The sequence below is a fragment of the Scyliorhinus torazame genome, chromosome 18, assembly GCF_047496885.1.
Source record: "Scyliorhinus torazame isolate Kashiwa2021f chromosome 18, sScyTor2.1, whole genome shotgun sequence".
NCBI classification, from domain to species: domain Eukaryota; kingdom Metazoa; phylum Chordata; class Chondrichthyes; order Carcharhiniformes; family Scyliorhinidae; genus Scyliorhinus; species Scyliorhinus torazame.
Window position 1 is genome coordinate 66,054,912 of NC_092724.1, and position 27,996 is coordinate 66,082,907.

Consider the following 27,996-nt stretch of genomic DNA (forward strand, 5'->3'; position numbering starts at 1 on the left):
TTCATCTCAGGTTGGTTTATTTTTTGTCTACAGTTCAATTTCATTACATTGAGAAGCAGCAGCTCTTGGTCTCTTCATGAACACTGCAGCCACCACCAGCAGGGACAGGGACAGCATCATTAAGCCAATGGATACTCCTTGCAGAGCCCAAGAAGGAGATTCAGCAGCACCTAGTGGGAGATTAGAAGAAATGATATTTGAGACATGATATTTGAGAAGGGTTGACAGGTGACCTATTGAAAAGTCTCTACTTACCATTTGCTTCATGCAGTTTCTTTGATTGGTGACTCTCATCTTCCAGGAAAATGGGACCAGGAGCACTCACTAATGTTCCCTCATAGATGGAACTCCTGCGTTGTCTCTCTATTGGGAAGAGAGGACGACAGTTTTGATCCAATTCAGACTAGTTCGCCCAAAAAGGCGAACTAGCAAGCAGCATGTGATCAAGTGAGGAGAGCAGCAGATACAGGTCTAATAGCGGAGCTACAAACAAATCACTTCAGCTTCTCCTTTTAATGTTTATGCATTGATGATACTCAAATACAAAACATCTCGACATGCAGGGAATAAAATTCATCAAGAGTGAGAAAGGCAGGCCTATAGAAAGGCTTCTTCAGAGGGAGATAAAAACGTAACCAGATATCCCTTTCACAAGATTAAAATAACTCACTTTGGCCACATTTGGGTGCACAGTCATCCTGACTAGAGGGTGAACAGACTTCAGCACTGCAGTGCAGGTAAACCTGAAGGAAAAAAAGGTAATGATGAACGAAGCGGTTTAAAAGTAAGGCTCGGGCGGAGGCTGGGAGAAATCATGGCGGAGGACTAGAGTTCTGGCTTGCTGACCCAGCGGTCAACAGAGCAGTTGATGCAGTAGGGTTTCGCCAAGCAGCAACAGGACTGCTTGGATCCAATTAAAGAGTCGATGGTGTGACTGGAACTCAGGTTGGATGCGCAAGATCAGGTGATCCAGAAAGTGGGCACTGACTGAGCAGGTTGAGCACCAAGCTGTAGTGGAGTTGGGAATGTTGAGACCAACCCCCCCACTGAGCACAATGGTGGTGAGATTCCAGGCAATTTGGTTGTGATTGTTTATGTTTGCATGTGTGTCTCTGAGTGGAGGAGAGGGAACAATAAGTGGGAAAATGTCTGGCACCATGGGCAGGGGCCACCAAGCTAGCTGGGCAGGCTAGCTCACAGAAGCACAGTGGGGGAGGAAATGTTCTGCTGACAGGGTGGGACTTGTGCTGTGGGACAATGGGGGGGGGGGGGGGGGGGTCAGCAGATGGATGGGGTGCAGGCTAGAGACTGGCCCAAGAAAGGTGATGGCTGATTGGTGGGAGGGGGGGGCGAGAAGCCCCCCCCAACCAGGCTGATCACGAATTCAAGAGCACTAAATGGGCTGGTTGAGAGGGCACACATGTTCGCACATTTGAGGGGACTGAAGGCAGATGTGGCAATGTTGCAGGAAACACACCTTAGACCAACACCAGGTCAGACTAAGGAAGGGACGAGTCAGACAGGTTTGCCCACTCGGGGTCACGATCCTGATCAATGAGAGTGTCATTTGAAGCTGGAAGAATAGTTGCGGACATGGGGGGGTTGGTACATTATGGTCAGTGGAAAGCTGGAGGGGTTGCCGGTGGTACTCATGAACATGTACGTGCCAAATTGGGATAATGTGGAGTTCATAAGAGCATGTGGAGGAAGATCCCAGACTCGCACAAGCTGGTTATTGGGGGCAGGAGGAGGAAAGGCTTCAGTCATTAACTCAGGGCTAGACCGATTTAGCTCAAGGACAGGCAGGGTGCCAGCAATGGCAAAGGAGTTTAGAGTGGGGAGGGGAAAAAGAAGACTCATTGAGATTTGGGCAGCCAAGAGTGAAGGAGTTTTCCTTCTACTCGCATGTGCATAAAGTGTACTCCTGGATTTACTTTTTTTTTTTTTTTTAATCCTGAATACAGCTTCACTGACAGGGTAGTGGACAGGAGTACTCAGCGATCACCACCTCAGATCATGCCCCACACTGGCTGGATGTGGGACTTTTAGCTGATGAGGAGGTTTGGGCAAGTGACGAAACGTATCCAGAACTATCAGAAAGTCAACAACAAGGGACAGACAGAGCAGTGACGGACCGACTGATAAGGAAATACTACAGGTCGACAGGAGGTATGCAGAGACCCCAGAGGCAGGGCTTCTAAGGGAACGACAGAGGCTATAGGTGGAGTTTGGCTCGTTACCGACAGGGAAGACAGTAGAGCAGCTGAGTAAGGAGAGGAGGGCAATTTATGAATATGGAGAGAAGGCCAGCAGAATGCTTGTGCAGCAGGAGGCAGCCAGGGAGATTGGGGAAGTAAGGGACAGGGATGGGAACCTGGTTGGAGATTCAGCTGGGGTCAATAAGGCGTTTGAGGAATTCTACAGCAGGCTGTACGAGTCAGAACCCCCAGCTGGGCCGGAGGGGGATGAAGCAATTCTGAGGGGGGCTGAAGTACCCGAAGGTTGATGAAGACTTGGTAGAAGGGCTGGGGGCCCCGATTGGGATGGGAGAGATAGCAGATGGGCTGAAGGCCATGCAGTCGGGTAAAGCCCCAGGGCTGGATGGGTACCCCATGGAATTTTACAAAAAGTTCTGGGATGCTGGGGCCACTGCGGAGGAGGACATTTAATGAGGCAAGGGAGAGGGGTGCTCCCCACAATGATGTCACAGGCCATTATCTCACTGATCCTGAAATGGGATAAGGACCTGGAGTTGTGGGTCCTACAGACAGATCTCCCTACTAAATGTAGATGCCATATTGTTGGCCAAGATCTTGTCCTCAAGGATTGTTGACTGTGTTCCGGATGTGATTGGGGAGGATCGGATGGGATTTGTTAAGGGGAGGCAGTTGGCAGCCAACGCAAGAATGTTATGATGCTCCCAGAAGGTAGGGACGTAGAGGTAGTGGTTGCAATGGATGCAGAGAAGGTATTTGACTGGGTGGAATGGGATTATCCGTGGGAGGTACTGGGATTTGGACAGGGCTTCATTGACTGGGTCAGGCCCCTGTGGAATTTGTTAGTTAGAACAGTTTGACATCAGGCTATTTTAGGCTGCACCAGGAGACCAGGCAGGGATGCCCCCTCCCCCGTTGTCATTCACACTAGAACCGCTGGCAATTGCGTTGCTAGTTTCAAAGGGCTGGAAGGGACTGGTCTGGCAGGGGGGAGGGGGGGTGGAACACAAGTCTTGCTTTAGGTGGACGATCTGCTCTTATTATGTGCGTCGGACCCATTGGAAGGGATGAAACAAAGGTGGTGTCTGGCTGTTATTTGGGCTACAAACTGAACATGGGGAAGGAAAGAGATGTTCGTGATCCAGGCAACGGGGCAAGAGGCGATTGGGGGAGCTGGTAGGGGGAAGTTTACAGTACCTCGGCATCCAGGTGGCGTGGGAATGGGAACGGCTGCTCAAGCTTAATCTGGCCCGACTAATAGACCAAATGAAGGAGGATTTTCAGAGGTGGGGCGTGCTGTCACTGGCTGGGAGGGTACAGACAGTGAAAATGACGGTTCTCCCGAGATTCCGGTTTGTGTTAGTGTCTCCCATAGTTATTCCTCAGTCCTTTTTTAAAATGGGTGAACAAGGTGATCTCTGGCTTTGTACGGGCAGTTAAGACCACGCAAGTTAGGGGATGAGAGAGCGCAGCCGGGGGGGCGGGGGTGCAGGCCAGCTGGCACTCCCGAACGTTAGTAATTAGTACTGGGTGGCGAATATAGCCATGATCCGGCACACTACTCCACCAGCCCTGTGGTGGTCATGGCACTGAGTCTGTACGAGATATGTGGGAGCATCAGTCTGGTCCCCAATTTGCAATAATCACCGATTTGCCCCAGGGGAGGTTAGATGGAGGGTTCCGGGGGGTGGCAGACAGCAGGGATCAAGAGGATGGGAGATATGTTTATAGAAGGGAGCTTTCCCAGCTGGAGGGAACTGTCGGTGAAATTTTGAACTGGCGGGAGGGAATTAATTTAGGCACCTACAGGCGCAGGACTTTGTAAGCAGGCAGGTGTCAACTTTCCGCTCCTACCACCAAGGGGGATAAAGGATAGGGTAGTTTCCAGAGTGTGGGTGGGAGAAGCGAGGGTTTCGGATATTTATAAGAAATTTATGGGGTCAGAGGAAACGCAGACCGAGGAGCTGAAACACAAATGGGAAGCGCAGTTAGGAGGAGATAGAGGATGGTCTCTGGGCAGATGCACTAAGTAGAGTCAATGCATCCACAACATGTGCCAGGCTCAGCCGGATACAACTTGGTCGTTCACCGAGCTGACAGTGGCCCAGATGAGCCCCCGAAGTCAGAGACCTGGCAAACTGACATGGCGAGCTTGATCTGGAGAAGATCAGGTTCACCCTGAGGGGGTCAATGTTAGGATTTGCCCAGAGGCGGCAGCAGTTTGCCGACTTTAGGGAAAATTAGTCGTCAGCAGAAGGGTGGGCGGGGGCTGTGGGGGCAGTTTAGTGCTGAATAGGGGACTAGAAAAAGGTGGGACCCGAGAGAGAAGCTTTTGCACTCTTTATAATTGTATGTACACTGTTTCTTCTGTTACTGTTATAAAACCATAAATACTGTCTGTTACCTTTCTGGAGAGAGGTTGCTCCAACTTTCCATCCAAGAAAACAAAGGTCTTCACTTCAAACCGCTTGTGATGTGTTGGGAACTCCAGGCCAGAAAACACACCCACTGGGTGTAGAAGAGTCAGATAATCATCACCCTCATAAGGACACCTGTTACCAACAAAGAGAGTGGAGCCCTTTTCAATTAAATATTTCACAAACATTCCATTGTTCTAGGCTGGCTCCAATCAATGTGGAATAATACTGAAGGTAAAGAACGTTAATGACTAACGGAGACGAAGAGGAACTACTTCTCAAGAATGTGGTGAATGTGAAACTTGCTGCCTCAGTGTGTAGAATCAGAGTCTTAAATAGCTTCAAGAAGGAGTTATATATTTATGATGTTAAATACAGGATAAATGGAAAAGGGGAACAAGTAGATAAATGGATTTGAAAACAGGAAGAGATCTGCCATGATCTATCAAAGGGCTGAATTGCCTACTACTGCTCCTAATTCCCCAAGTTCCTATGCAAATTGGAGACAAATGTTTGTATTCTATGAAACTAGCACATATCACAGATACTAGATTTAAAAACATTTAGCTACACTGAATCCAGAGTGCAGGAGGTCATTAAGCTACTTTGAAAGGGCATCTTTGAATACATGAATGAGAACAGAATGGACCACAGAAGTGCAGAAGATTTTAATTTAGATGTGCATTATGATCACCTCATGAGACCTGAAGGCCTGTTCCTGTGCTGCACTTCAACCACCAAACTTTTGGCACGAGCATGGCCAATCAACTTAACTGACATCTTGTGCAAACACAGAATTACCCAAGGTTGAAATTGAGAAAGAATTATCATTCCTGAAGAATGTAGCCATGGGTGATCATGGACCACGTGTTTCCAAATATTGCTGGCTGTTGTATTGGTTACTGAAAGGGGTAGATGGTCAAAATAAACAGGCTAGTGACCTGAAAGACTGGATTCAGTTGCTGAAAACCCCAATATGTCCAGAGTTCAATCCCGGTGAGTTTCTGGCTACTTAATCATATTGTTCCTGGGATTGTCTAAAATCTGTTAGCCTTCCCATTCCTACTCACCCATCCACCAATAGACTCCATTGCACCTCATGGTCAGGGGCAGGAACAGGAGTTGCCCAGCAGTCATGCAACCTCAGGACAATCATTGGGTCATTACGATCCAGGACACGAACCTCCACAAACACTGGTTCCTGAAGGATTCTCTGAATGGGGTAGTCACTATCCACATACCAGGATCTGTAGTCACCACCTGAGGGGCAGACACAAGAACCAGTCACTCCCAGTATGGATACATCCCCACTGCTTCCATAAACCATTACCCAGGCCAGCTCTACCTTTTGCTATTCGCAATTCCAGTTCCAGAATCCCATCTTCAGAAGCAGGAGGTGGAGGAGAAACAGTGTAAACGGTGACATTGATCTGGAAGCCAGTCTCTTGACTCCCTGTGTACTTGCACTGGACATGCAGGCTGCAGAGAGACAGAAGTAGGTGGAGCTTCATTCAGTAACACGTCCCCTCCCAATACCAACATCTCCCACTATCCCCCTACCTGAAGGTGCTGTCCCGAGTCACTGAGCCCAGCTTCCCAGTCTGAATCATCCTCTTCCCCAAGACATCTGTTTCATATACCAAGGATCCATCTTCCTCCTGCAATGAGGAGGCTGTTTTAATAAGAAGCCAACTCCTTCACTGGGAAAATGCTTTGACCCTTCAATACTCACCCGCTTGCTGGAGCCACAAGAGGTAATTGGAAAGTGGAAAGTCACAAATTGGGTAGTGGTTAGTTTAGGCTTGCACTCAGCCTCTTGTCCATCCTTCACATACAGAGATGACAGGTTGAGGGCAGGACGGGTCAGGTTCCTGGAGATCACGATGAGGAACTGACCATCAACTGTGCACACTGCAAAGAGAGAAAATCATTTCCACTGCTCCTATTGGTGGTTAGGGATCAAAAAGATCAAAAAGCCACAAGCAGCTCTTCAATTGATGGAGCAAGGATGCATTTGTCACAAACCACAGGAAAGTCAGTCAATGGAGTTGAGAACGAAACACCCCACCCCAAAGACAGGCAGGAGGATTGACAATGCCAATTATTGAACTGGAAGAGCTCAAACCCTTCCATTTAGATTCTGAAACCATCCATTCCAATGCAGTAACCTGAATGACCTATAGTGTGGTGATGTACCATAGGCCAATACCACCACCACAAGCCATGTGCTCAGATCATAGTCATTATTGTTAATGTTTGCCACTTCCACCTCCCTTGTGGACGTAGTGCTCCAGATCTCTCACACCTCTTCAGAACTTGTATAAATTTACATCACCCAAATTATTTTTTCCAATTAAGGGACAATTTAACATAGCCAATTCACCTACCCTGCACGTCTTTGGGCTGTGGGGTGAATGTGCAAACCCCACAGGAATGACCCAGGTCTGGGATCGAACCTGGGACCTCAGCACCACGAGTCAGCAGTGCAAACCACTGTGCCACCATGCTGCCTGACCTCTTCAGACTTAGGAACATGTAGAAAAAGGAACACGAGGAAAAAGCATTCACAAGTGGAAAAACAATTCACTTGCTCAGGATGGGGTGGCATGGTAGCACAGTGGTTAGCACAATCGCTCCACAGGCCATGTGCAGAGTCTGCATGGTCCACTCAGGTCTGCACAAGTTTTCTCCGGTTTCCTCCAATGTCCAAAGACTTGTAGGTTAGGTGGATTGGCCATGCTAAATTGCCCCTAGTGTCCAAAGGGCTTGCTGAGTTACAGGGATAGAGTGGAGCGGTGGGCTCAAGTAGGGGACTCTTCCCAACAGCCAGTGCAGACTGGGTTGAATGGCCTCCAACTGCACTAAATTCTAGGATTACAGTCCTGCCAAACAGCTAGTTGTCACTTCTGACATGTCACCATTTGATCACACTGCATGGAAGATATCAGCAAGGGACTGGTCATTTCACCTCCCAGATACTGGTCACAACTGAAAACTACAACATGCAAATTGAGCAAGAGGATCTGGTAGTGGTCTTTGCCAAAGACATCCCAACAACATGGTGCATGGGAGCACTGGTGCCTTACACCACTAGGTACATGGGTTCAGTTCCAGCCTCAGGTGGCACTGCAGGTGCTGTGCAGCTTATGCAGATCCAAAAAGATAGGCAAGGTAATGGGGATAAGGGAGCATGGGCTTAGTTAGGGTGCACTTTCAGAGGGTCAAAGCCAACTCAATGGGCCAAATGGCCTCCTTCTGCACTGTACAGATTCCGATTACAACCACTTACTGCACAAAAAACACAATCCCTTGATCCAGATCTTAATCTGTGTTCCCAGTCCTTGCCAGCTAGTGGGACAAGTTTGCTCTTCGCCACCTTATCAGGTGGCAATCATGTACACCTGAAATCCCCATCAATGATTTCCATTATCCACCACAACAGCATCCACCACATGCCTTTCACCTACCTGCATAACAGGCAAGCACATTTGCTTTTTAAAAATCATCAGCTCTCCTCAACTCCAACCAAAAAGATTTTATGTAGGATTTCAAAATCATTATCTCCCATTTAACACAAGTCAAACTGACATGAAGGGTGTTATATTCCAATCTGAAGTCTTCACCAGACAAAGGCATGGAAAGACAACATCCAAGCCCTTTCACCACCTGCATCCATACATCTTACCTGGGCTGCAAGCCATCAACACCAGGTGACCTGTCTACTCCAAGCAGAGCCTCCCTTTCAATTGTCACACCATCCATCGCATTAGATTCCTCAATGAAAGTATTCTAGCCTTACCCTGTACCTTGTCCCCAAATCACCCCTTTAGACACCTGGCCTAATTGACCCACATTTCCCAGCAAGGCCTCCTTTCTAGTTGGGCTAAGAACATTCGGGTCAAGAAAGGTCCCCTGAACACAGTTCAGAAATCCCTCTCCCTCCTTACATTCTATTCAGTCCTCACTCCCATTTTTGCACCAGTGATCTCCTTGCAGATTTGTTCCAGAGTCTCACAGAAAACCGACAGAAAACTCAAATAGCATCACCGAGCAAACTAAAAATCTCAGGTTTGACCAAACTGTCCCATTAGGATTTCTCTCAATTAGGGATCAATCATTTAGAACTTTTAAAAAAATCCCAACATTAACTCAATTTGCTCATCTGGACCCGAGATTCTCTAACACCGGTAACAGCCTCAGCAATATGATATCGGAATTACTGGTGTTGGGAAGGTTAAACCCATCCCCACAACCCAGTTAGTTCACACACTCCAGCGGAGGAATTCCCCCCTTTCCTATTCTCCATTACACAGTGAGACAGCAACAAATCCCGGGATTAGTTCCTGATTTGCCAAGTTGGATTTTCTCTCTCCACTAGTCTCCCCCCTAGACTGGGGAGGGGGTTTGTTACCTGGGCTCTTTCTCAGATTGTAGAAACAGGGATGGGGACTGGAGCTCTGCGGGTCAAAGCAGCAACCCTGGCGGCTGCACTCGGTACTGCTGACCCCGGAGTGACCGCACTCAAATCTCCAGCCTGGCTCTGGGACACAAACATCATTCCCGAGGAGTGGCGGCTGGGCTGAGAGTAACGAGCCGGCCAGGAGGCAGAGCGAACAATAACCCAACCAACGTCCCATCCTGGTTACTGAATCAGGATAATAACTCCCCCAAACACCAGCCCGCTTTATAGCCGGGAAACCGCCTCCAATCCCATTCCCACGGGTTACTCGGGAATGTATTCAGCATCTTTAATGAGCTCTAACTGTCAGCCTGTCTCGATTCCTGCTCCAAATGACACTTTCACAAACTTGCACACTCAAGTCTGTTCCAGGGCAGAAAGTTTACCTGGATTGGAAAGTGAGATATCGGTAATTATATACTGCCATCACCATCTCCCTGTGGTACAGGGTAGGGTTCCCAACCTTCCTGGATTGGGCTGGAATCTCCAGGAATTCAGGATCAATCTCCAGGACAATGTGGTGTGCAACCCTGGAGAAAAATCATTGGGACTTTTTTGTTTTTTTGCCATTTTCTTTGAACATTTTGCTTGAATATACTGATGTAAAAAATATTGAAAAATTTGGGGGACTATTTTGTTTATTAAACAGTAAATGTTACAAATGGCCAAAACAAACAGTACAAGCATTAAACCACAGCAGGGCAGTTACACAAAGAAAACCAGGTGTTGGACAGTAAACATGATGTGGAGATGCTGGTGTTGGACTGGGGAGGGCACAGTCAGGTGACGTTCCTGATGAAGGAGCGAGACTCTGAAAGCTAGTGATTCCAAATAAATCTGCTGGACTTTACATAGCTGGTTTGGCTCAGTGGATTAGACTGCTGGTTTGTGATGCAGAACAAGGCCAGCAACGCGGGTTCAATTCCCAGGTTCAATTCCTGTGGGGGCTTTTCACAGTAACTTCATACTTGTGATAATAAATATATACCTGTGTTGTAAGACTTCTTACAGTAAACAGGCAGCAAGAACACAAGGTCAGCAGCAGGCCGCAGCAACATGCCTGCAATATCCTCATCAAGGTGTCCATTCGGGCCATTCCGCCTCGTTCTCCCCCCACCTTTGCAGTTCCCAGCAATACAGTCATACAGCGCTGGGTGTGCTGGGGAGATCGGATACCCTCGCCTCTGTACCAACGTCAATGGCAAGACATCACACAGCCTCCCTTCCAGAGGAGGCGGCAACAAACAAACAAACCCTTGACCTCCTGGCTGAGGACATTGAACAGGCAACAGTATAATAAGGACAGCAGCACTCGACAAAACCACTCGTCCCACGCCCCGCAGTCGGATCAGTCCGACCCATCATCGACAAAGAACAAAGAAAAGTACAGCACTGGAACAGGCCCTTCGGCCCTCCAAGCCCGTGCCGACCATGCTGCCCGACTAAAGTACAATCTTCTACACTTCCTGGGTCTGTACCCGTCTATTCCCATCCTAATCATGTATTTATCAAGATGCCCCTTAAATGTCACTATCGTCCCTGCTTCCACCACCTCCTCCGGCAGCGAGTTCCAGTCACCCACTACCCTCTGTGTAAAAAACTTGCCTCGTATATCTACTCTAAACCTTGCCCCTCGCACCTTAAACCTATGCCCCCTAGTAATTGACCCCTCTACCCTGGGGAAAAGCCTCTGACTATCCACTCTGTCTATACCCCTCATAATTTTGTAGACCTCTATCAGGTCGCCCCTCAACCTCCGTCGTTCCAGTGAGAACAAACCGAGTTTATTCAACCGCTCCTCATAGCTAATGCCCTCCGTACCAGGCAACATTCTGGTAAATCTCTTCTGCACCCTCTCTAAAGCCTTCACATCCTTCTGGTAGTGTGGCGACCAGAATTGAACACTATACTCTATAGTGTGGCCTAACTAAGGTTCTATACAGCTGCAACATGACTTGCCAATTCTTATACTCAATGCCCCAGCCAATGAAGGCAAGCATGCCGTATGCCTTCTTGACTACCTTCTCCACTTGTGTTGCCCCTTTCAGTGACCTGTGGAGCTGTACACCTAGATCTCTCTGACTTTCAATACTCTTGAGGGTTCTACCATTCACTGTATATTCCCTACCTGCATTAGACCTTCCAAAATACATTACCTCACATTTGTCCGAATTAAACTCCATCTGCCATCTCTCCGCCCAAGTCTCCAAACAATCTAAATCCTGCTGTATCCTCTGACAGTCCTCATCGCTATCCGCAATTCCACTAACCTTTGTGTCGTCTGCAAACTTACTAATCAGACCAGTTACATTTTCCTCCAAGTCATTTATATATACTACAAACAGCAAAGGTCCCAGCACTGATCCCTGTGGAACACAACTAGCCACAGCCCTCCAATTAGAAAAGCATCCTTCCATTGCCACTCTCTGCCTTCTATGACCTAGCCAGTTCTGTATCCACCTTGCCAGCTCACCCCTGATCCCGTGTGACTTGACCTTTTGTACTAGTCTACCATGAGGGACCTTGCCAAAGGCCTTACTGAAGTCCATATAGACAACATCCACTGCCCTACCTGCATCAATCATCTTTGTGACCTCCTCAAAAAACTCTATCAAGTTAGTGAGACACGAGCTCCCATTCATAAAACCATGCTGCCTCTCACTAATACGTCCATTTGCTTCCAAATGGGAGTAGATCCTGTCTCGAAGAATTCTCTCCAGTAATTTCCCTACCACTGACGTAAGGCTCACCGGCCTGTAGTTCCCTGGATTATCCTTGCTACCCTGCTTAAACAAAAGAACAACATTGGCTATTCTCCAGTCCTCTGGGACATCACCTGAAGACAGTAAGGATCCAAAGATTTCTGTCAAGGCCTCAGCAATTTCCTCGCGAGCCTCCTTCAGTATTCTGGGGTAGATCCCATCAGGCCCTGGGGACTTATCTACCTTAATATTTTTCAAGACGCCCAACACCTCGTCTTTTTGGATCTCAATGTGACCCAGGCTATCTACACACCCTTCTCCAGACTCAACATCCACCAATTCCTTCTCTTTGGTGAATACTGATGCAAAGTATTCATTTAGTACCTCACCCATTTTCTCTGGCTCCACACATAGATTCCCTTGCCTATCCTTCAGTGGGCCAACCCTTTCCCTGGCTACCCTCTTGCTTTTTATGTACGTGTAAAAAGCCTTGGGATTTTCCTTAACCCTATTTGACATCAGGTCAGTCCACCCCGAAACTATCCTCACTCCAGGCCACGGCAACAGAACAGGTGACAATAAACACACACACGGCCTGCAGGCACCGGTGGCCACCAAAGCGGGTGGGCAGCAGTCCCCACTCACAGTTCCCTCCAAACGTAAGGAAGGTTGGCAAGCAAACAAAAGGAAAGGGAATGGGGGATAAAGCAAAGAAAGGGGTGGGGGAGAGGCTGTTCGGCTGACAGTCACAATTGTGTCATTAGCTTTCCAATTGGTGTAGCAAGGCCATTCGTCACAAGGATGGGTGTGTTGGCCAATGAGCAACTGGAGCCTAGAGAAGGCCATGTGAGAAACCTCCAGGAATATATTTAATCACCGTTGGCAACCCTATAGGTGAGTCATAGAATTTCTACAGTGCAGGAGGACACCATTCAGCCCATCAAGTCTGAATTGACACTTTATAAGAGCACCCGACTTATACCCAATCTCCGCCCTATCGTGTGTTAGTGTTTATTAACAGGGGGCTTGAGTTTAAGAGCCGTGAGGTTATGCTGCAACTGTACATGACCCTGGTGAGACCACACTTGGGATATTGTGTGCAGTTCTGGTCACCTCATTATAGGAAGGATGTGGAAGCATTGGAAAGGGTGCAAAGGAGATTTACCAGGATGCTGCCTGGATTGGAGGGTAGGTCTTATGAGGAAAGGTTGAGGGAGCTAGGGCTTTTCTCATTGGAGCGAAGGAGGATGAGAGGCGACTTAATAGAGGTTTATAAGATGATGAGGGAGATAGATAGAGTGGACATTCAGAGACTATTTCCTCGGGTGGATGTAGCTGTTAAAGGGGGCATAAATATAAGGTTCAGGGTGGGAGATATAGGAGGGATGTCCAAGGTAGGTTCTTTACTCAGAGAGTAGTTAGAGTGTGGAATGGACTGCCTGCTGTGATAGTGGAGTCGGACACTTTCGGAACTTTCAAGCGGTTATTGGATAGGCACATGGAGCACACCAGAATGACAAGGAGTGGGATAGTTTGATCTTGGTTTTGGACAAAGCTCGGCACAACATCGAGGGCCAAAGGGCCTGTCCTGTGCTGTACTGTTCTATGTTCTATACCCGTAACCTCTCCTGTATATCCCTGGACACTAAGCGGAAAGTTAGAATAGCCAATCACCCCAATCTTTGGACTGTGGGAAGAGACCGGTGCACCCTGGGGGAAACCCACGTAGACACGGGGAGAACTTGCAAACTCCACACAAATCTATCAAATCTCATCTCAACCTTCCTATCTCCAAGGAAAGCAGTCCCAAACTTTCAGATCTATACTCACAACTGGAGTTGTTTTATCCCTGAATTCATTCTTATGAATCTCCTCTGTCCAATGCCTTCCCATCCTTCCGCACCCAGAACTATATGGGGAACTCCAGATGGGGCCTAACTAGTGTCTTATACAAGTTCAGCATTACCTCCTTATTCATAGACTCAATGGCCATTAATAAAGCCTCAAATGCTATATGCTTCATGAAATGCTTCTCAACCTTCCCTACATCCTCAATGCCTTATGTATATTTACTCGGAGGTCTCTCTGTTCCTGCAGCCCCTTTAGCATGTCACCCTTTATTTATACTCTCTCTCCATATTCTTCCTGCCAAAATGCATCACCTCTGACTTCTCTACATTGAAGGTCATCTGCCAGTTGTTTGTCCAATCCACCAACATGTCCATGTCCTTTCCATGTTCAAGACTATCCTCATCAGTTGACAATGTTTCCAATCTTAGTATCATCTGCTAATTTTGAAATCATGCCTTGAACACCACAGTCTAGGAGGGTCATTAATATATAATCAGGAAAAACTAGAGTCCCAACATTGATCCCTGAGGAACTCCAACACAAACCTTCCACAGATCTGAAAAACAGTCATTTATCACTACTCTCTGTTCCCTGCCACTCAGCCAATTTCTTATCCAGGTACCTACCTTCCCTTTGGCTAGGATTCTGCATACAAGTCTGTTTTGTGGCACTGTATCAAAGACTTTTGAAAGTCTATATACCTCACATCAACAACATTACCCTTATCAACCTACTCTTACTCTATAACCTCCTCAAAAACCTCTAGCAAGTTAGTTAAACATGGCTTTCCCTAAATTTATCCATGCTGTCTTTCCTCAATTATCCAGCCCTTGACTCAGTGACCATTGATTTTATTCCAAGCTATAGTTTCCAGACGTTTCCCTACCACTGAAGTCAAACTGACTGGTTTGTCATTGCTGGCTTTATCCTTCCACCTTTTTTTAAACAAGGCTGTAACATTCACAACTCTCCGGATCTCTGGCACCATCCCTGTGTCTAAGGAAGACTGCAAGATATCATTAGTGTCCCTACAATTTCCACTCTCACTTCCCTCAGTATCCTTGGCTGCATCCCATGCACTTCTGGGACCATATCTACTTTAATTAAAGATAGCTTTTTATACATATATTTTGTTCGAGTTTTATTCATTTTACAAATAACGCAACAAATTTTCAAACACAAACTGATACAATACAGAACAACTACTTCGACTCTAAGCGTCCTTCCTGTTTATTCCCTGATTTCCCCTTTTGTTTTGCCGTTAGTATTTCTGATCCATGGATGATTAATGGACATGCATCTTTAAGTCAAGCAGCAGAATGTAGAAGTTACAGGTGAGAACGCTCTGCTCGATTGAACAGGAGGAGCTTCAGACTTGTCGGTATAGAGAGAGTGCTGAGGTGGGACTCGGTTTGACTGATTGCTGGTAGCCAATGAATTGACCCAAAAGGCCGTACTCTGCACAGTAATAGATGGTGATTGGATATTATCCCAGTGAAATGAGTCCCAAGGCATTTCAGTTTGCTCCTGGCAGCACAGAGACAAGGACTTGCTAGTCTCTCTCGCCTCCGTTTTCCGTGAGTGCTGTATTTCTGAAGCTACAGAGGCCTGAATGAATCCGCAATAAAAACCACGAACTGAAAGCAAGGTTTGAAGATGAGTGAGGTGCTGCAGACAACCAGCTGACTCAAAGACTCTTTTTCCTTTTACTTATGATTTTTATCCCTTTCCACTCCTCTGTGTTTGTCTGTCATGTGTGTGTAGAGCGGGGGGTGGGGGGGGGGGGGGGGGGAGAGCTAAAATGGGGAATTAGAAGTTAGCTAATTATTTCTTTTATTATAAATTTAGAGGAGCCAATTATTTTTTCCAATTAAGGGGCAATTTAGGATGGCCAATCCACGTCACCTGCACAGCTTTTTGTTGTGGGAGTGAAATCCACGCAGACAAGGGGAGAATGTGCAAGGAGTTAGATAACAGTTAACCTATTCTATTTGCTGCATATTTCATTCCAGTTCCTGTTATAAATAAACAGTAATTGTGTTTACATTTACAAACCCAGTGACTGTAATTATTGGGCAGCCAAAGGTCAAAGACTTCAGATACTTCTCGAAGAATTATTGGTTAATTCACTTGTGTTGTGACTCTGGGTCAAGTGGGGCTGGAATTGACTGCGTCCTAGCCCAGGTTGTCATAACACTGCATACATAAAACAGAAAAAGGCAGTAGAATTCCAGAACATTGGTTCATAAACTTTGTACCTCTAATTATATAGACCATCTAGAGAATAGGGGGGAAGAGGTTAAACAATGGATATGAAGTAATAAGATGCACACCTTTACATAGAGCAAATTCACAATGGTGCTTCATGACTTATGGAAAACCTTGTTGGAGCAGCTCAGACAAAGCCGGGCGTATAAATTTGAGATAGGGATTCCACACTTTTCAGAATGTGTATGGTTTGGAACAAGGTACGGGGTCAGAAACTCCCTAGGTATACACTCCATAATTACGTAATGCCAAATTTTAATCGAAGGATACTTGTCACCAAACCAGGAGTAAAAGATATGTTCCCATCCTGCAAATGTTAGGATGTTATAAAGCCTTTTTTTCATTAACGTCACTCATGATCCTAACTATAATGTGGAGATGCCGGCGTTAGACTGGGGTGAGCACAGTAAGAAGTCTTACAACACCAGGTTAAAGTCCAACAGGTTTGCTTTCGAATCAATAGCTTTCAGAGCGCAGCTCCTTCATCATCAATGAACTTTAACCTGGTGTTGTAAGACTTCTTACATTATCCTAACTGGGAGACCAAAAATTAAGAATAAAGGATCAAATTCTAGAGCTGTGCCAAATGTCCTCTCAGGCTCTTTGACTGCACCGGACCAATAGGATTGGTCACAGGACCAAACACAGTGTATGTAGTCACCCTCAACTTTAGGCACATCAAGGACATGGCAGGATCAAACCTGTGTCTTAGGCTCACTGTGGTGTGCAAACACTGCAATATTTTGAATGGAGTCTCCTTCATTCTATTACATACCAAAGTTTTATTGCCATATTTCCATATACTATCCCAGGTCTCCTCATCAGTATTGACTACCAAGTCTTTCTCCCAAGGCCACAGGATTTATATTCACACAGGATCTAGGGCATAAAGCCTCGCAAAACCTGCTAATTAACTATTTATGTTCTTTAAAAATCTGAATTTTTTCAACCTGGGAGATCAAACATCAAAAAACATAGTTGTCTTATTGAGGATAAAGTCTCTGAATTTCACATATTTGAAATAGGAGTGCCTTGGGATATCAAATTGCTGCAAGAGCTGCTCAAAAAATGACAAGTAAGCCCGACTGAGCATGTCTCCCAGACTACCTATTCCAAATCCCACCAAATATCAAACCAATAGTCCATAAGAATGGGTGGAAATTCGGGTTGCCCTGACTGGGAGAGAGAGCAGTAGGTAATTTCAATCTCCCTTCTAAGTGACAGACCATCCTCCATGCTCTATGAGTGTTGATAATTATAGGATTCTCACACTTCGCAGAGCCAGCCTTGAAGCCCCTGTAAAACAACAGGGCCTGTAAAGGATATACCAACCAGCCTGATTCAATACTGAACCACATGGAGGAGGTGTCCTCTCTAAATCAGTCCCTCAGGAACATAAGATGAGAGGCTAATTGACACTCTTCAATGTTCGGCTCTCCCAATCGCTGGCTTGGAATCTGTGAGCTGCAACTTAGCCAACTTCAGACGAGGTTTCTTTGTGTTCTATACAAATGAACTAATCGTCCCCATTAAGACCCCAGCTGAAAGCAAGGTTGGCAGCACATGCAAAGGGTATAGTAACTGTAGCACCATCGATCACACACGAGGCGAGACGTAAAGAACTTCAATCGAGGCTTTCTTGAGCAGACTTGTTCAGACACGTTCCCCAGCAGCTCAGTCACAGAATGCAGCTGTGGGGATTACCCAGGCTCTCATACCCCTCCTATCTGGGTGGAGCCCAGTAGGTGGAGGATCCAATCGGGATCCAGCATCTGTCCTCCAATAGTTCCTTGGCATTCCTGGTGTACCGTATTACCCCTAATACATACCACCACAGTAACCTAGACAACACATTAATCTTTATCAATACAATCCTCCCCAGCCAGGATATCGGCAGGGGACCAGTGGGTCGGGTCCCACCTAATAGATGCAATCGGCTGGGTGAAATTTGGCCGAGACAATTGCTTAACGAAGGGGGTAACTACATCACCCAGGTAAGTAAACCCTGAGGGGGATCACCTAAAGAGGAAGTTAGCAAAGAGGGGAGGCCTTTCTCTGAGCCCACCCTCTGGCATAGTCTCAGATTTTATAAATTTCATTTTGTAACCTGAAAAAATACTAAATACTAAATACACCACATCAATAATAATAGGAACTGAAATGGTTTGGATACAAACAGCAGCACATCATCCACATAAAGTGTGATCTTATGCTGCTTCCCTCCACTGTGTAACCCAGAAACCGAAGGATCCTGTCTGATTGCTTCTGCCAAAGGCTCTATAATTACTGCGAACAACAATGGAAATAAAGGATCCCCCCGCCCGCCCGCCCGCCCGCCCCCCCCCCCCCCCCCCCCCCCCCACCCCCCTCCCCTCCCACCTCAACACATGTGAGGACCGGTAAGGCTGAAGTGTGGTAAACCACGTTATTGTATTATATGCATTGTGCTGTATCGTGCATACCTGGGCTTGTCCAGGCTGGCTCCACCTGTGGCTCCTCCCCTCGGGCTTCTGTATAAAAGTGGCAAGTCTCCACCTCCGGACCCAGTTCGGGTCCAGAGGCAGGATGCTTGCTGTTTAGTGTATTAAAGCCTCAGTTACGTTTATCACTCGTCGTGTATTATTGATGGTGTATCAATTTAATACACTAAACTTCTAAAGATGGACTCTTCACTCAAGATGAACGCCTCACTCAAGCCTGATCACTTGGAACTGGACCCACAAGCAGCCAATGCTACAGAAACGTTTGAACACTGGCTAAGTCTCTTTGAAGAGTACCTCGCATCCTTTAACGAAGACTTCACAGACCTCCCGAAGAAGCAGGTCCTCCACGCACGGGTGAGCCCAAGAGTCTTTAACCTCATCAGGGATGCCCCCTCGTATGCGCAGGCAGTAACATTGCTAAAAGGACAGTAAGTGAAATCCGTTAACCAGGTATATGCTAGGCACCTCCTCGCCACGAGACAGCAACGCCCTGGGGAATCACTCGCAGAATTCCTGCATGCCTTGTGCATCTCTGCCGGGACTGTGACTGCCGGGCGATATCGGCTACCCAGCAAGCGGAGCTACTGATCAGGGACGCCTATGTCACGGGCATGCACTCTAACTATATCCGCCAGCGATTATTAGAAGGGACACTCGGCCTTCCAGAGACAGTACAACTCTCCAACTCACTGGAGGGGGCCTCCCAGTACATGGGGGCCTACACCTCCGACCGCGCGGCACCCTTGTGGGCGCAGCCATCAACCGACCCGGGTGCGGTGCAAGCCTGCGCCGTGCAGTGGCCCACCAACGCCAGAGGCCCGAAGTGCTACTTCTGCGGCCAGAGTAATCACCCCCGACAACGCTGCCCGGCACGGAACGCAACTTGTAATGGCTGTGGGAAGAAGGGCCATTTCGCAAAAGCCTGCCAGGCCTGACCCCCCCTTAATCTTCTAGGCCCAGCAGCGCTGCCTGCTGCCTGTCGGGGCCATCCCCAGCTGCTGCGCCACCCGCCACGTGCGACCCGTGGGCACCGCCATCTTTCATTGTGGCCGACACGGGCGACCCATGGGGCCGCCATTTGGATGCCATCTTGCACCTCACCCGCCACTTGCACCTCACCCGCCACCTCACCGTCACGTGCGACCCATGGGGGCCGCCATCTTGGGACCACTCCGCAGCCTCTCGGGAGCCCTGCTCACCCAACTGTACACTCGCCACCACTACTTCTGACCGGCCTACTGACAGCCTTCTGACACTCGCCTCCGGCACACTCGACCAGTCCCGGCCGCACCACCTTGCGAAGTCCACGATGACCGTCCGGATCAACGGGCATGAGACGGCCTGTCTTTTCGACTCCGGGAGCACAGACAGCTTCATACACCCAGATACGGTAAGGCACTGCTCGCTCTCAATCCTACCCGCAACCCAGAAAATCTCCCTGGCTTCCGGATCCCACGCAGTAGAAATCCGGGGGTACTGTGTCGCGACTCTCACTGTACAAGGCGTAGAGTACACCAACTTCAGGCTCTACGTCCTCCCCCATCTCTGCGCTGCCCTATTACTGGGGCTCGACTTCCAATGCCACCTCCAGAGCCTTACCCCAAAGTTCAATGGACCCCTGCGCCCCCTCACCGTCTGTAGCCTCGCGACCCTTAAGGTCGCCCCATCCTCCCTCTTCGCAAACCTCACCCCGGACTGTAAGCCCGTCGCTACCAGAAGCAGACGTTACAGTGCCCAGGACAGGGCCTTCATCAGGTCAGAGGTCCAGCAACTCCTGCGAGAGGGGATCATTGAGGCTGGTAATAGCCCCTGGAGAGCCCAAATGATGGTCGTCAAGACTGGGGAGAAGCACCGGATGATCATCAAGTATAGCCAGACCATCAACCAGTACACGCAGCTCGATGCGTACCCCCTCCCCCGCATATCTGACATAGTCAATCAGATTGCGCAGTATCGAGTCTTCTCTACAGTCGACTTAAAGTCTGCGTACCACCAGCTCCCCATCCGCCCGGAGGACCGCCAATACACAGCCTTCGAGGCAGATGGCCGCCTCTATCACTTCCTCAGGGTTCCCTTCGGCGTCACCAACGGGGTCTCGGTCTTCCAAAGGGAAATGGACCGAATGGTTGACCAGTACGGGCTGCGGGCCACGTTCCCGTACCTAGACAACGTCACCATTTGCGGCCGTGACCAGCAGTACCATAATGAGAACCTCGGCGCTTCCTCCACACCGCCAAACTCCTGAACCTAACTTATAATAGAGAGAAATGTGCCTTCCGCACAACCCGCCTGGCCATCCTCGGCTACGTCGTGGAACACGGAGTCCTAGGGCCCGACCCCGACCGCCCCCTCCTGGAACTCCGCCTTCCCCACTGCCCCAAGGCCCTGAAGAGATACCTGGGGTTCTTCTCTTACTATGCCCAGTGGGTCCCCAATAATGCGGACATGGCCCGTCCACTGATCAAATCCACCACGTTTCCCCTGGCGACTGAGGCCCGACTGGCCTTCGATCATATCAAAGCAAACATTACCAAAGCCGCGATGCACGCTGTGGATGAGTCCATCCCTTTCCAAGTGGAGAGCGAAGCGTCGGACTTTGCTCTGGCCGCTACACTCAACCAGGCGGGCAGGCCCGTGGCTTTCTTCTCCCGTACCCGCCATGCTTCCGAAATTCGACACTCCTCCGTCAAAAAGGAGGCTCAAGCCATCGTAGAAGCTGTGAGACATTGGAGGCATTACCTGGCCAGCAGGCAATTCACTCTCCTCGCTGACCAATGGTCGGTTGCCTTCATGTTTAACAATACACAGCGGGGCAAAATCAAGAACGACAAGATCCTGAGGTGGAGAATCGAGCTCTCCACCTACAGCTTTCTTGTATCGACCCGGGAAGCTCAATGAGCCCCCAGATGCCCTCTCCCACGGTACATGTGCCAGAGCACAAGTAGACCGACTCCGGGCCCTCCACAGCGACCTCTGCCACCCGGGGGTCACCCGCCTTTTCCACTTCGTCAAGGCTCGCAACCTGCCCTACTCCATCGAGGAGGTCAGGTCCGTGACCAGGGACTGCCAGGTCTGCGCGGAGTGCAAACTGCACTTCTATCAGCCAGACAGAGCACATTTGGTAAAGACCTCCCGCCCTTTTGAGCGCCTCAGCATGGAGGGCTCCTCCACTCTACTGACCCTAACGTGTACTTCCTCAACATTGTTGACGAGTACTCCAGATTCTCCTTCGCCATCCCCTGCTCTGACATGACCTCTGCCTCCGTTATCAAGGCCCTTGCACAGTCTTTTCACCCTGTTCGGGTTCCCCGCCTACATCCACAGTGATCGGGGCTCCTCCTTTATGAGCTATGAGTTGCGTCAGTTCCTGCTCAGCAAAGGCATCGCGTCCAGCAGGACGACCAGCTATAACCCCCGGGGAAATGGACAGTTGGAGAGGGAGAACATGACAGTCTGGAAGGACATCCTTCTGGCCCAACGGTCGAAAAATCCCCCAGTCTCCCGCTGGCAGGAGGTCCTCCTTGATGCGCTTCACTCCATCTGGTCGCTCCTATGTACAGCCACTAATGAGACTCCTCATGAACGTATGTTTGCGACTTCCGGTTGCGGCGATGCGGAGCTAAGCCGCACATTTCGGCGGCTCCCGCTAGAACGGACTTTTGGGCTCTCCGGAGGAGCCCCAATGGAAATTTTTCAACAACTTCACGTGTGGGAAGGTGAGAGCCAGGTCCCCCTTCCATAGTGTATGGAGGGGACCAGAAGTGGAGCGGTAAAAAAAGCGGCTTTGGAGCAGCGAAAGAAACGAGGGAGAAAAAACAAGATGGCGGAGGGCGGAGATTGAGCAGCATGGGGGCCGGAGCAGCAGGACTTTCTCAGGCGCTGCGTGGAGGAGCTTAGAAAAGAGGTGCTGGCGCCACTGCTGACGGCGATCGAGGGGCTGAAGGAGACCCAGAAGGCCCAAGGGGTAGAGATCCGAGAGGTGCAGGAAAAAACCACCGAGAACGAGGACAAGATCTTGAGCCTGGCGGTGAGGATGGAGGCGCACGAGGCGCTGCACAAGAGGTGGGGCGAAAGATTCGAGGACCTGGAGAACAGGTCGAGGAGGAAGAATCTTCGGATTCTGGGTCTCCCTGAAGGGGTGGAGGGGGCCGATGCCGGGGCATATGTGAGCACGATGCTCCATTCGTTGATGGGTGCGGAGGCCTCTCCGAGTCCCCTGGAGCTAGATGAGGCTCACCGAGTCCTGGCGAGGAGACCCAAGGCCAATGAGCCGCCAAGGGCGGTAGTGGTGAGGTTTCATCGTTTCGTGGACAGAGAGTGTGTCCTAAGATGGGCCAAGAAGGAGCGGAGCAGCAGGTGGGAGAATGCGGTGATCCGAATCTATCAGGACTAGAGTACGGAGGTGGCAAAGAAGAGAGCTGGTTTTAATCGGGCCAAGGCGGTGCTGCATAGGAAGGGGGTGAGATTCGGAATGCTGCAGCCAGCGCGATTGTGGGTCACATTTCAGGATCGACACCACTATTTTGAAACGCCTGAAGAGGCTTGGACCTTTATCCAAACTGTAAAATTGGACTCAAACTGAGGGTCTGTGGTTGTGGGGGAGATGTCGATTGTATACAGGGTTGTAAATATGTGTAAGGAATGTTCCATGGGTGGGGCGATGGATGGGGATGGGGGAAGAGATTTGATGGGGAGACTGTGGGGAATGTGGGCGCCGGTGCTGGAGGGAGGGGAGGCCCGGGGATGGGGGAATTGGGATAAGGCCGCAACAGGAGCTGCGCCACAGGGGGTGGGGCTGGCTCAGGAAAGCGCGGGCTTTTTCCCGCGTTAGGGAAGGGCAGATGGGGGGGATGGAGGAGCGCAAGGAAGAGGGGGGATTTCCACACGGGGGGGGGGGGCAACGGGAAGACGGGGGAAGCCGGGGTCAGCAGGTGTCAGCTGACTTACGGAAGTGTTATGGGGGGGAGCAAAAGCGCTTGACTTGGATCTAGCGGGGGCGGGGGGGAGAGGGGGGGAAAATAGGGTTGCTGCTGCATTGGCCGAGGGGGAACTGAAAACGGAAGAGGTGGTCGGGCGTGGGTTCCCCATCTGGGGGACTGGAGGGTGCGGGAGGCGTGGGCACGGGACTGGCCCAAAACAGGAGATGGCTAGTCGGCAGGGGGTGTGGGAAGCCCCCAAATCCGGCTGATAACGTGGAATGTGAGAGGCCTAAATGGGCCGGTTAAGAGGGCCCGAGTGTTTGCGCACTTAAAGGGACTGAAGGCAGACGTGGTCATGCTTCAGGAGACACATTTGAAGGTGGCAGACTAGGTCAGGTTAAGAAAGGAATGGGTAGGACAGGTATTCCATTCAGGGCTGGATGCGAAGAATAGAGGGGTGGCAATACTGGTGGGGAAGCGGGTGTCGTTTGAGGCCAAGAACATAGTAGTGGACAATGGAGGTCGATACGTGATGGTGAGCGGTAGGTTGCAGGGGATGGTATTGGTAAATGCATACGCCCCGAACTGGGACGATGCTGGATTTATGAAGCGTATGTTGGGGCGCATTCCGGACCTGGAGGTAGGAAGCTTGATAATGGGGGGGGGATTTTAACACGGTGTTGGACCCAGCATTAGATCGTTCCAGATCTAGGACCGGAAAGAGGCCGGCTGCGGCCAAGGTGTTTAGGGGGTTATGGACCAGATGGGGGGGAGTGGATCCGTGGAGATTTGCCAGGCCTCTGGCCAGAGAATTTTCTTTTTTCTCCCATGTACACAAAGCCTACTCCCGGATAGATTTTTTTGTTCTGAGCAGGGCGCTGATCCCGAAAGTGGAGGGAACGGGGTATTCGGCCATAGCCATCTCAGACCACGCCCCGCACTGGGTGGAACTGGAGTTGGGAGAGGAGAGGGACCAACGCCCGTTGTGGCGTTTGGATGTGGGATTACTGGCAGGTGAGGAGGTGTGCGGGAGGGTACGGGGGTGCATTGAAAGGTATTTGGAGGCCAACGACAACGGGGAGGTGCAGGTGGGGGTAGTTTGGGAGGTGCTGAAGGTGGTGGTCAGGGGAGAGTTAATCTCCATCAGGGCTCACAGGGAGAAGAGGGCAAGGAAAGGGAGAGGTTAGTGGGGGAGATTTTAAGGGTGGACAGGAGATATGCAGAGGCCCCTGAAGAGGGACTACTTAGGGAGAGGCAAAGTCTCCAGACGGAGTTCGACCTGTTGACCACAGGGAAGGCAGAGGCACAGTGGAGGAAAGCACAGGGGGCGACGTATGAGTATGGGGAGAAGGTGAGCCGGATGCTGGCACATCAGCTCCGTAAGAGGATGGCAGCGAGGGAGATAGGTGGAGTCAAGGATGGAAGGGGAACTACGGTGCGGAGTGCGGAGTGCGGTGAAAGTAAATGAGGCATTTAAGGCCTTCTATGAGGAGCTGTACAGATCCCAGCCCCCAGCGGGGGAAGAGGGCATGCGACGATTTTTGGACCAACTGAGGTTCCCGAGGGTGGAGGAGCAGGAGGTGGCTGGTTTGGGGGCGCCAATTGGGTTGGAGGAGCTGATTAAAGGACTGGGGAGCATGCAGGCGGGGAAGGCCCCGGGACCAGATGGGTTCCCGGTTGAGTTCTACAGGAAGTACGTAGACCTGTTAGCCCCGTTGCTGGTGAGGACTTTCAATGAGACAAGGGAGGGGGGGACCCTGCCCCCGACAATGTCTGAGGCGATGATCTCTTTGATCTTGAAGCGGGATAAAGACCCACTGCAATGTGGGTCGTATAGGCCGATTTTGCTCCTTAACGTGGATGCTAAGTTGCTGGCAAAAGTGCTGGCTACGAGGATCGAGGACTGTGTCCCGGGGGTGATTCATGAGGACCAGACGGGATTTGTAAAGGGCAGGCAGCTAAACACCAATGTGCGGAGACTCCTAAACGTGATAATGATGCCATCGGTGGAGGGAGAGGCGGAGGTAGTGGCAGCTATGGACGCAGAGAAGGCCTTTGACCGAGTAGAGTGGGAGTATGTCTGGGATGTGTTGCGGAGGTTTGGGTTTGGGGAGAGGTTTATCAGTTGGGTTAAGCTCCTATATAGAGCCCCGGTGGCGAGTGTGGTTATGAATCGGCGGAGGTCGGAGTATTTTAGGCTGTATTGAGGGACGAGGCAGGGGTGCCCCCTGTCCCCCCTGTTGTTTGCATTAGCAATTGAACCTTTGGCCATGGCATTAAGGGAGTCCAGGAAATGGAGGGGGGTGGTCCGAGGGGGAGAGGAGCATCGAGTGTCGCTGTATGCAGACGACCTGTTGCTGTATGTGGCGGATCCAGTGGAGGGGATGGTGGAGGTCATGCAGATCCTAAGGGAGTTTGGGGACTTCTTGGGCTATAAGCTCAATGTAGGGAAAAGTGAGCTCTTTGTGGTGCATCCAGGGGACCAGGGAAGAGGGAAGAGGGATAGACGACCTACCGTTGAGGAGGGAGGAAAGGAGCTATCAGTACTTGGGGATCCAAGTAGCTAGGAGTTGGGGGGGCCCTGCATAAACTTAATTTGATGCGGCTGGTGGAGCAGATGGAGGAGGACTTCAAACGATGGGATATGTTGCCACTCTCGCTAGCGGGCAGAGTACAGTCGATTAAAATGATGGTCCTCCCGAGGTTTCTTTTTGTGTTCCAGTGCCTTCCAATTATGGTCACCAAGGCCTTTTTTAAGAGGGTAGACAGGAGCATTATGGGTTTTGTGTGGGCAAACAAGACCCCAAGGGTAAGGAGGGGGTTTCTGGAGCGTAGTAGAGACTGAGGAGGGCTGGCGTTGCCGAATCTGGGTGGCTACTATTGGGCAGCCAACGTGGCGATGATCCGTAAGTGGGTGATGGAGGGAGAGGGGGCGGCATGGAAGAGGTTGGAGATGGCGTCCTGCAAAGGAACGAGCCTGGGGGCGCTGGTGACGGCACCGCTGCCGCTCTCGCCGACAAGGTACACCACGAGTCCGGTGGTGGCGGCAACGCTAAAGATCTGGGGGCAGTGGAGACGACACAAGGGTGCGATGGGAGCCTCGGTGTGGTCCCCGATCAGAGATAACCATCGGTTTGTCCCAGGAAGGATGGACGGGGGGTTTCAGAGCTGGTATCGGGCAGGGATTAGAAGAATGGGGGACCTGTTCATCGATGGGACGTTTGCGAGCTTAGGGGCGCTGGAGGAGAAGTTTGGGCTACCCCCGGGAAACGCTTTCAGGTACATGCAAGTGAGGGCGTTTGTGAGGCGGCAGGTGAGGGAATTCCCGTTGCTCCCGGCACAGGGGATTCAGGACAGGGTGGTTTTGGGTGTATGGGTCGGAGAGGGCAAGGTGTCGGCGATATGTCAGGAGATGAAAGAAGAGGAGGAGGCTCCGGTAGAGGAGCTGAAGGGCAAATGGGAGGAGGAGTTGGGGGAGGAGATTGAAGAGGGTCTGTGGGCTGATGCCCTAAGTAGGGTTAATTCCTCTTCCTCGTGTGCTAGGCTCAGCCTGATACAGTTTAAGGTTATTCACAGAGCGCATATGACAGGGGCGAGGCCTAGTAGGTTCTTTGGGGTGGAGGACAGATGTGGGAGGTGCTCAGGAAGCCCGGCTAATCACGCCCATATGTTCTGGTCGTGCCCGGCACTGGATGGGTTTTGGAGGGGTTTCGCGAGGACTATGTCCAAGGTGGTGAAAGTCCAGGTCAAGCCGAGTTGGGGGCTGGCACTATTTGGAGTGACGGACGAGCCGGGAGTGCAGGAGGCGAAAGAGGCCGGTATCCTGGCCTTTGCGTCCCTGGTAGCCCGGCGGAGGATCTTGCTATTGTGGAAAGACGCGAAGCCCCCCCGTGTGGAAGCCTGGATAAACGACATGGCAGGGTTCATGAAGCTGGAGAGGATAAAGTTTGCCTTGAGAGGGTCTGTGCAGGGGTTCTTTAGGTGGTGGCAACCGTTCCTAGACTATCTCGCGGAGCGTTAGATGGAGGTCAGTCAGCAGCAGCAGCAACCCATGGAGGGAGGGGGAGGGGGTGGGGGGTGGGTAGGGGAGGGGAGGGGGGTGTTTCTTTCGGTGGGGGGGTAGAAGGGTGAGCAGGGAAAGGGGTTTTTCCTCGGGGCACTTGAGAAAGGAAAAACATAAACATATGGGAAAGTCAATATGTGCGGGAGGAACCCATTGTACAAAGTTCTGTATTATGTCGGATTGCTATGTTTATGTCTTGCTATGCGACTTTTCTTTTCTTTTTTGTTACGGGGGCGGGGGGGGGGCGGTTTGAATGGTTTAAATTTTTTTTGGAAAAATTCTGAATAAACATTTTTTTTTAAATGAACGTATGTTTGCCTTCCCCAGGATGTCCACCTCCGGGGTCTCGCTTCCGTCCTGGCTGACAGTCCCGGGGCCCGTCCTTCTCTGGCAGCATGCGAGGAGCCATAAAACTGACCCCTTCGTCAGTTTGCATATTCAAACCCCCAATATGCCTACGTGGCACACCAGGACGGGCGGCAGAACACGGTCTCCCTTCGGGGTTTGGCTCCTGCAGGCTCCCCGGAAACCATCACCCCCACCCTACATCGTCTTCCCCCACCCCTACTCACCTCCCTCGCGAACTGACACCCGCAGCCCCATCGACGACAAGCACCA

At 50.3% G+C, this 27,996-nt stretch overlaps 1 protein-coding gene across 1 annotated transcript; it reads right to left on the reverse strand.

The window, feature by feature from the left end:
* Nucleotides 1–27,981, reverse strand: LOC140394743 (zona pellucida sperm-binding protein 4-like). The gene is made up of 10 exons (XM_072481960.1): nt 27,951–27,981; nt 17,246–17,299; nt 6,366–6,544; nt 6,194–6,291; nt 5,979–6,112; nt 5,704–5,893; nt 4,621–4,768; nt 671–743; nt 256–363; nt 1–170 (listed from the first exon to the last, which is right to left on the reverse strand). The coding sequence occupies exons 1-10, from the start codon at nt 27,979–27,981 to the stop codon at nt 28–30; spliced, it is 1,158 nt and encodes a 385-aa protein (XP_072338061.1). The 3' UTR covers nt 1–27.
* Nucleotides 27,982–27,996: the final 15 nt, after the last annotated feature.

Excerpts from the sequence above, each read along its gene's own strand:
- LOC140394743 (XM_072481960.1), bottom strand. The coding sequence starts at position 27,981 with ATGGGGCTGCGGGTGTCAGTTCGCGAGGGAG. Across the intron at positions 6,545-17,245 it reads TTCAGTATTGAATCAGGCTG|TGTGCACAGTTGATGGTCAG; the intron begins GTTGGTATATCC and ends CTCTCTTTGCAG. Across the intron at positions 364-670 it reads TGCACCCAAATGTGGCCAAA|AGAGACAACGCAGGAGTTCC; the intron begins GTGAGTTATTTT and ends TCTTCCCAATAG.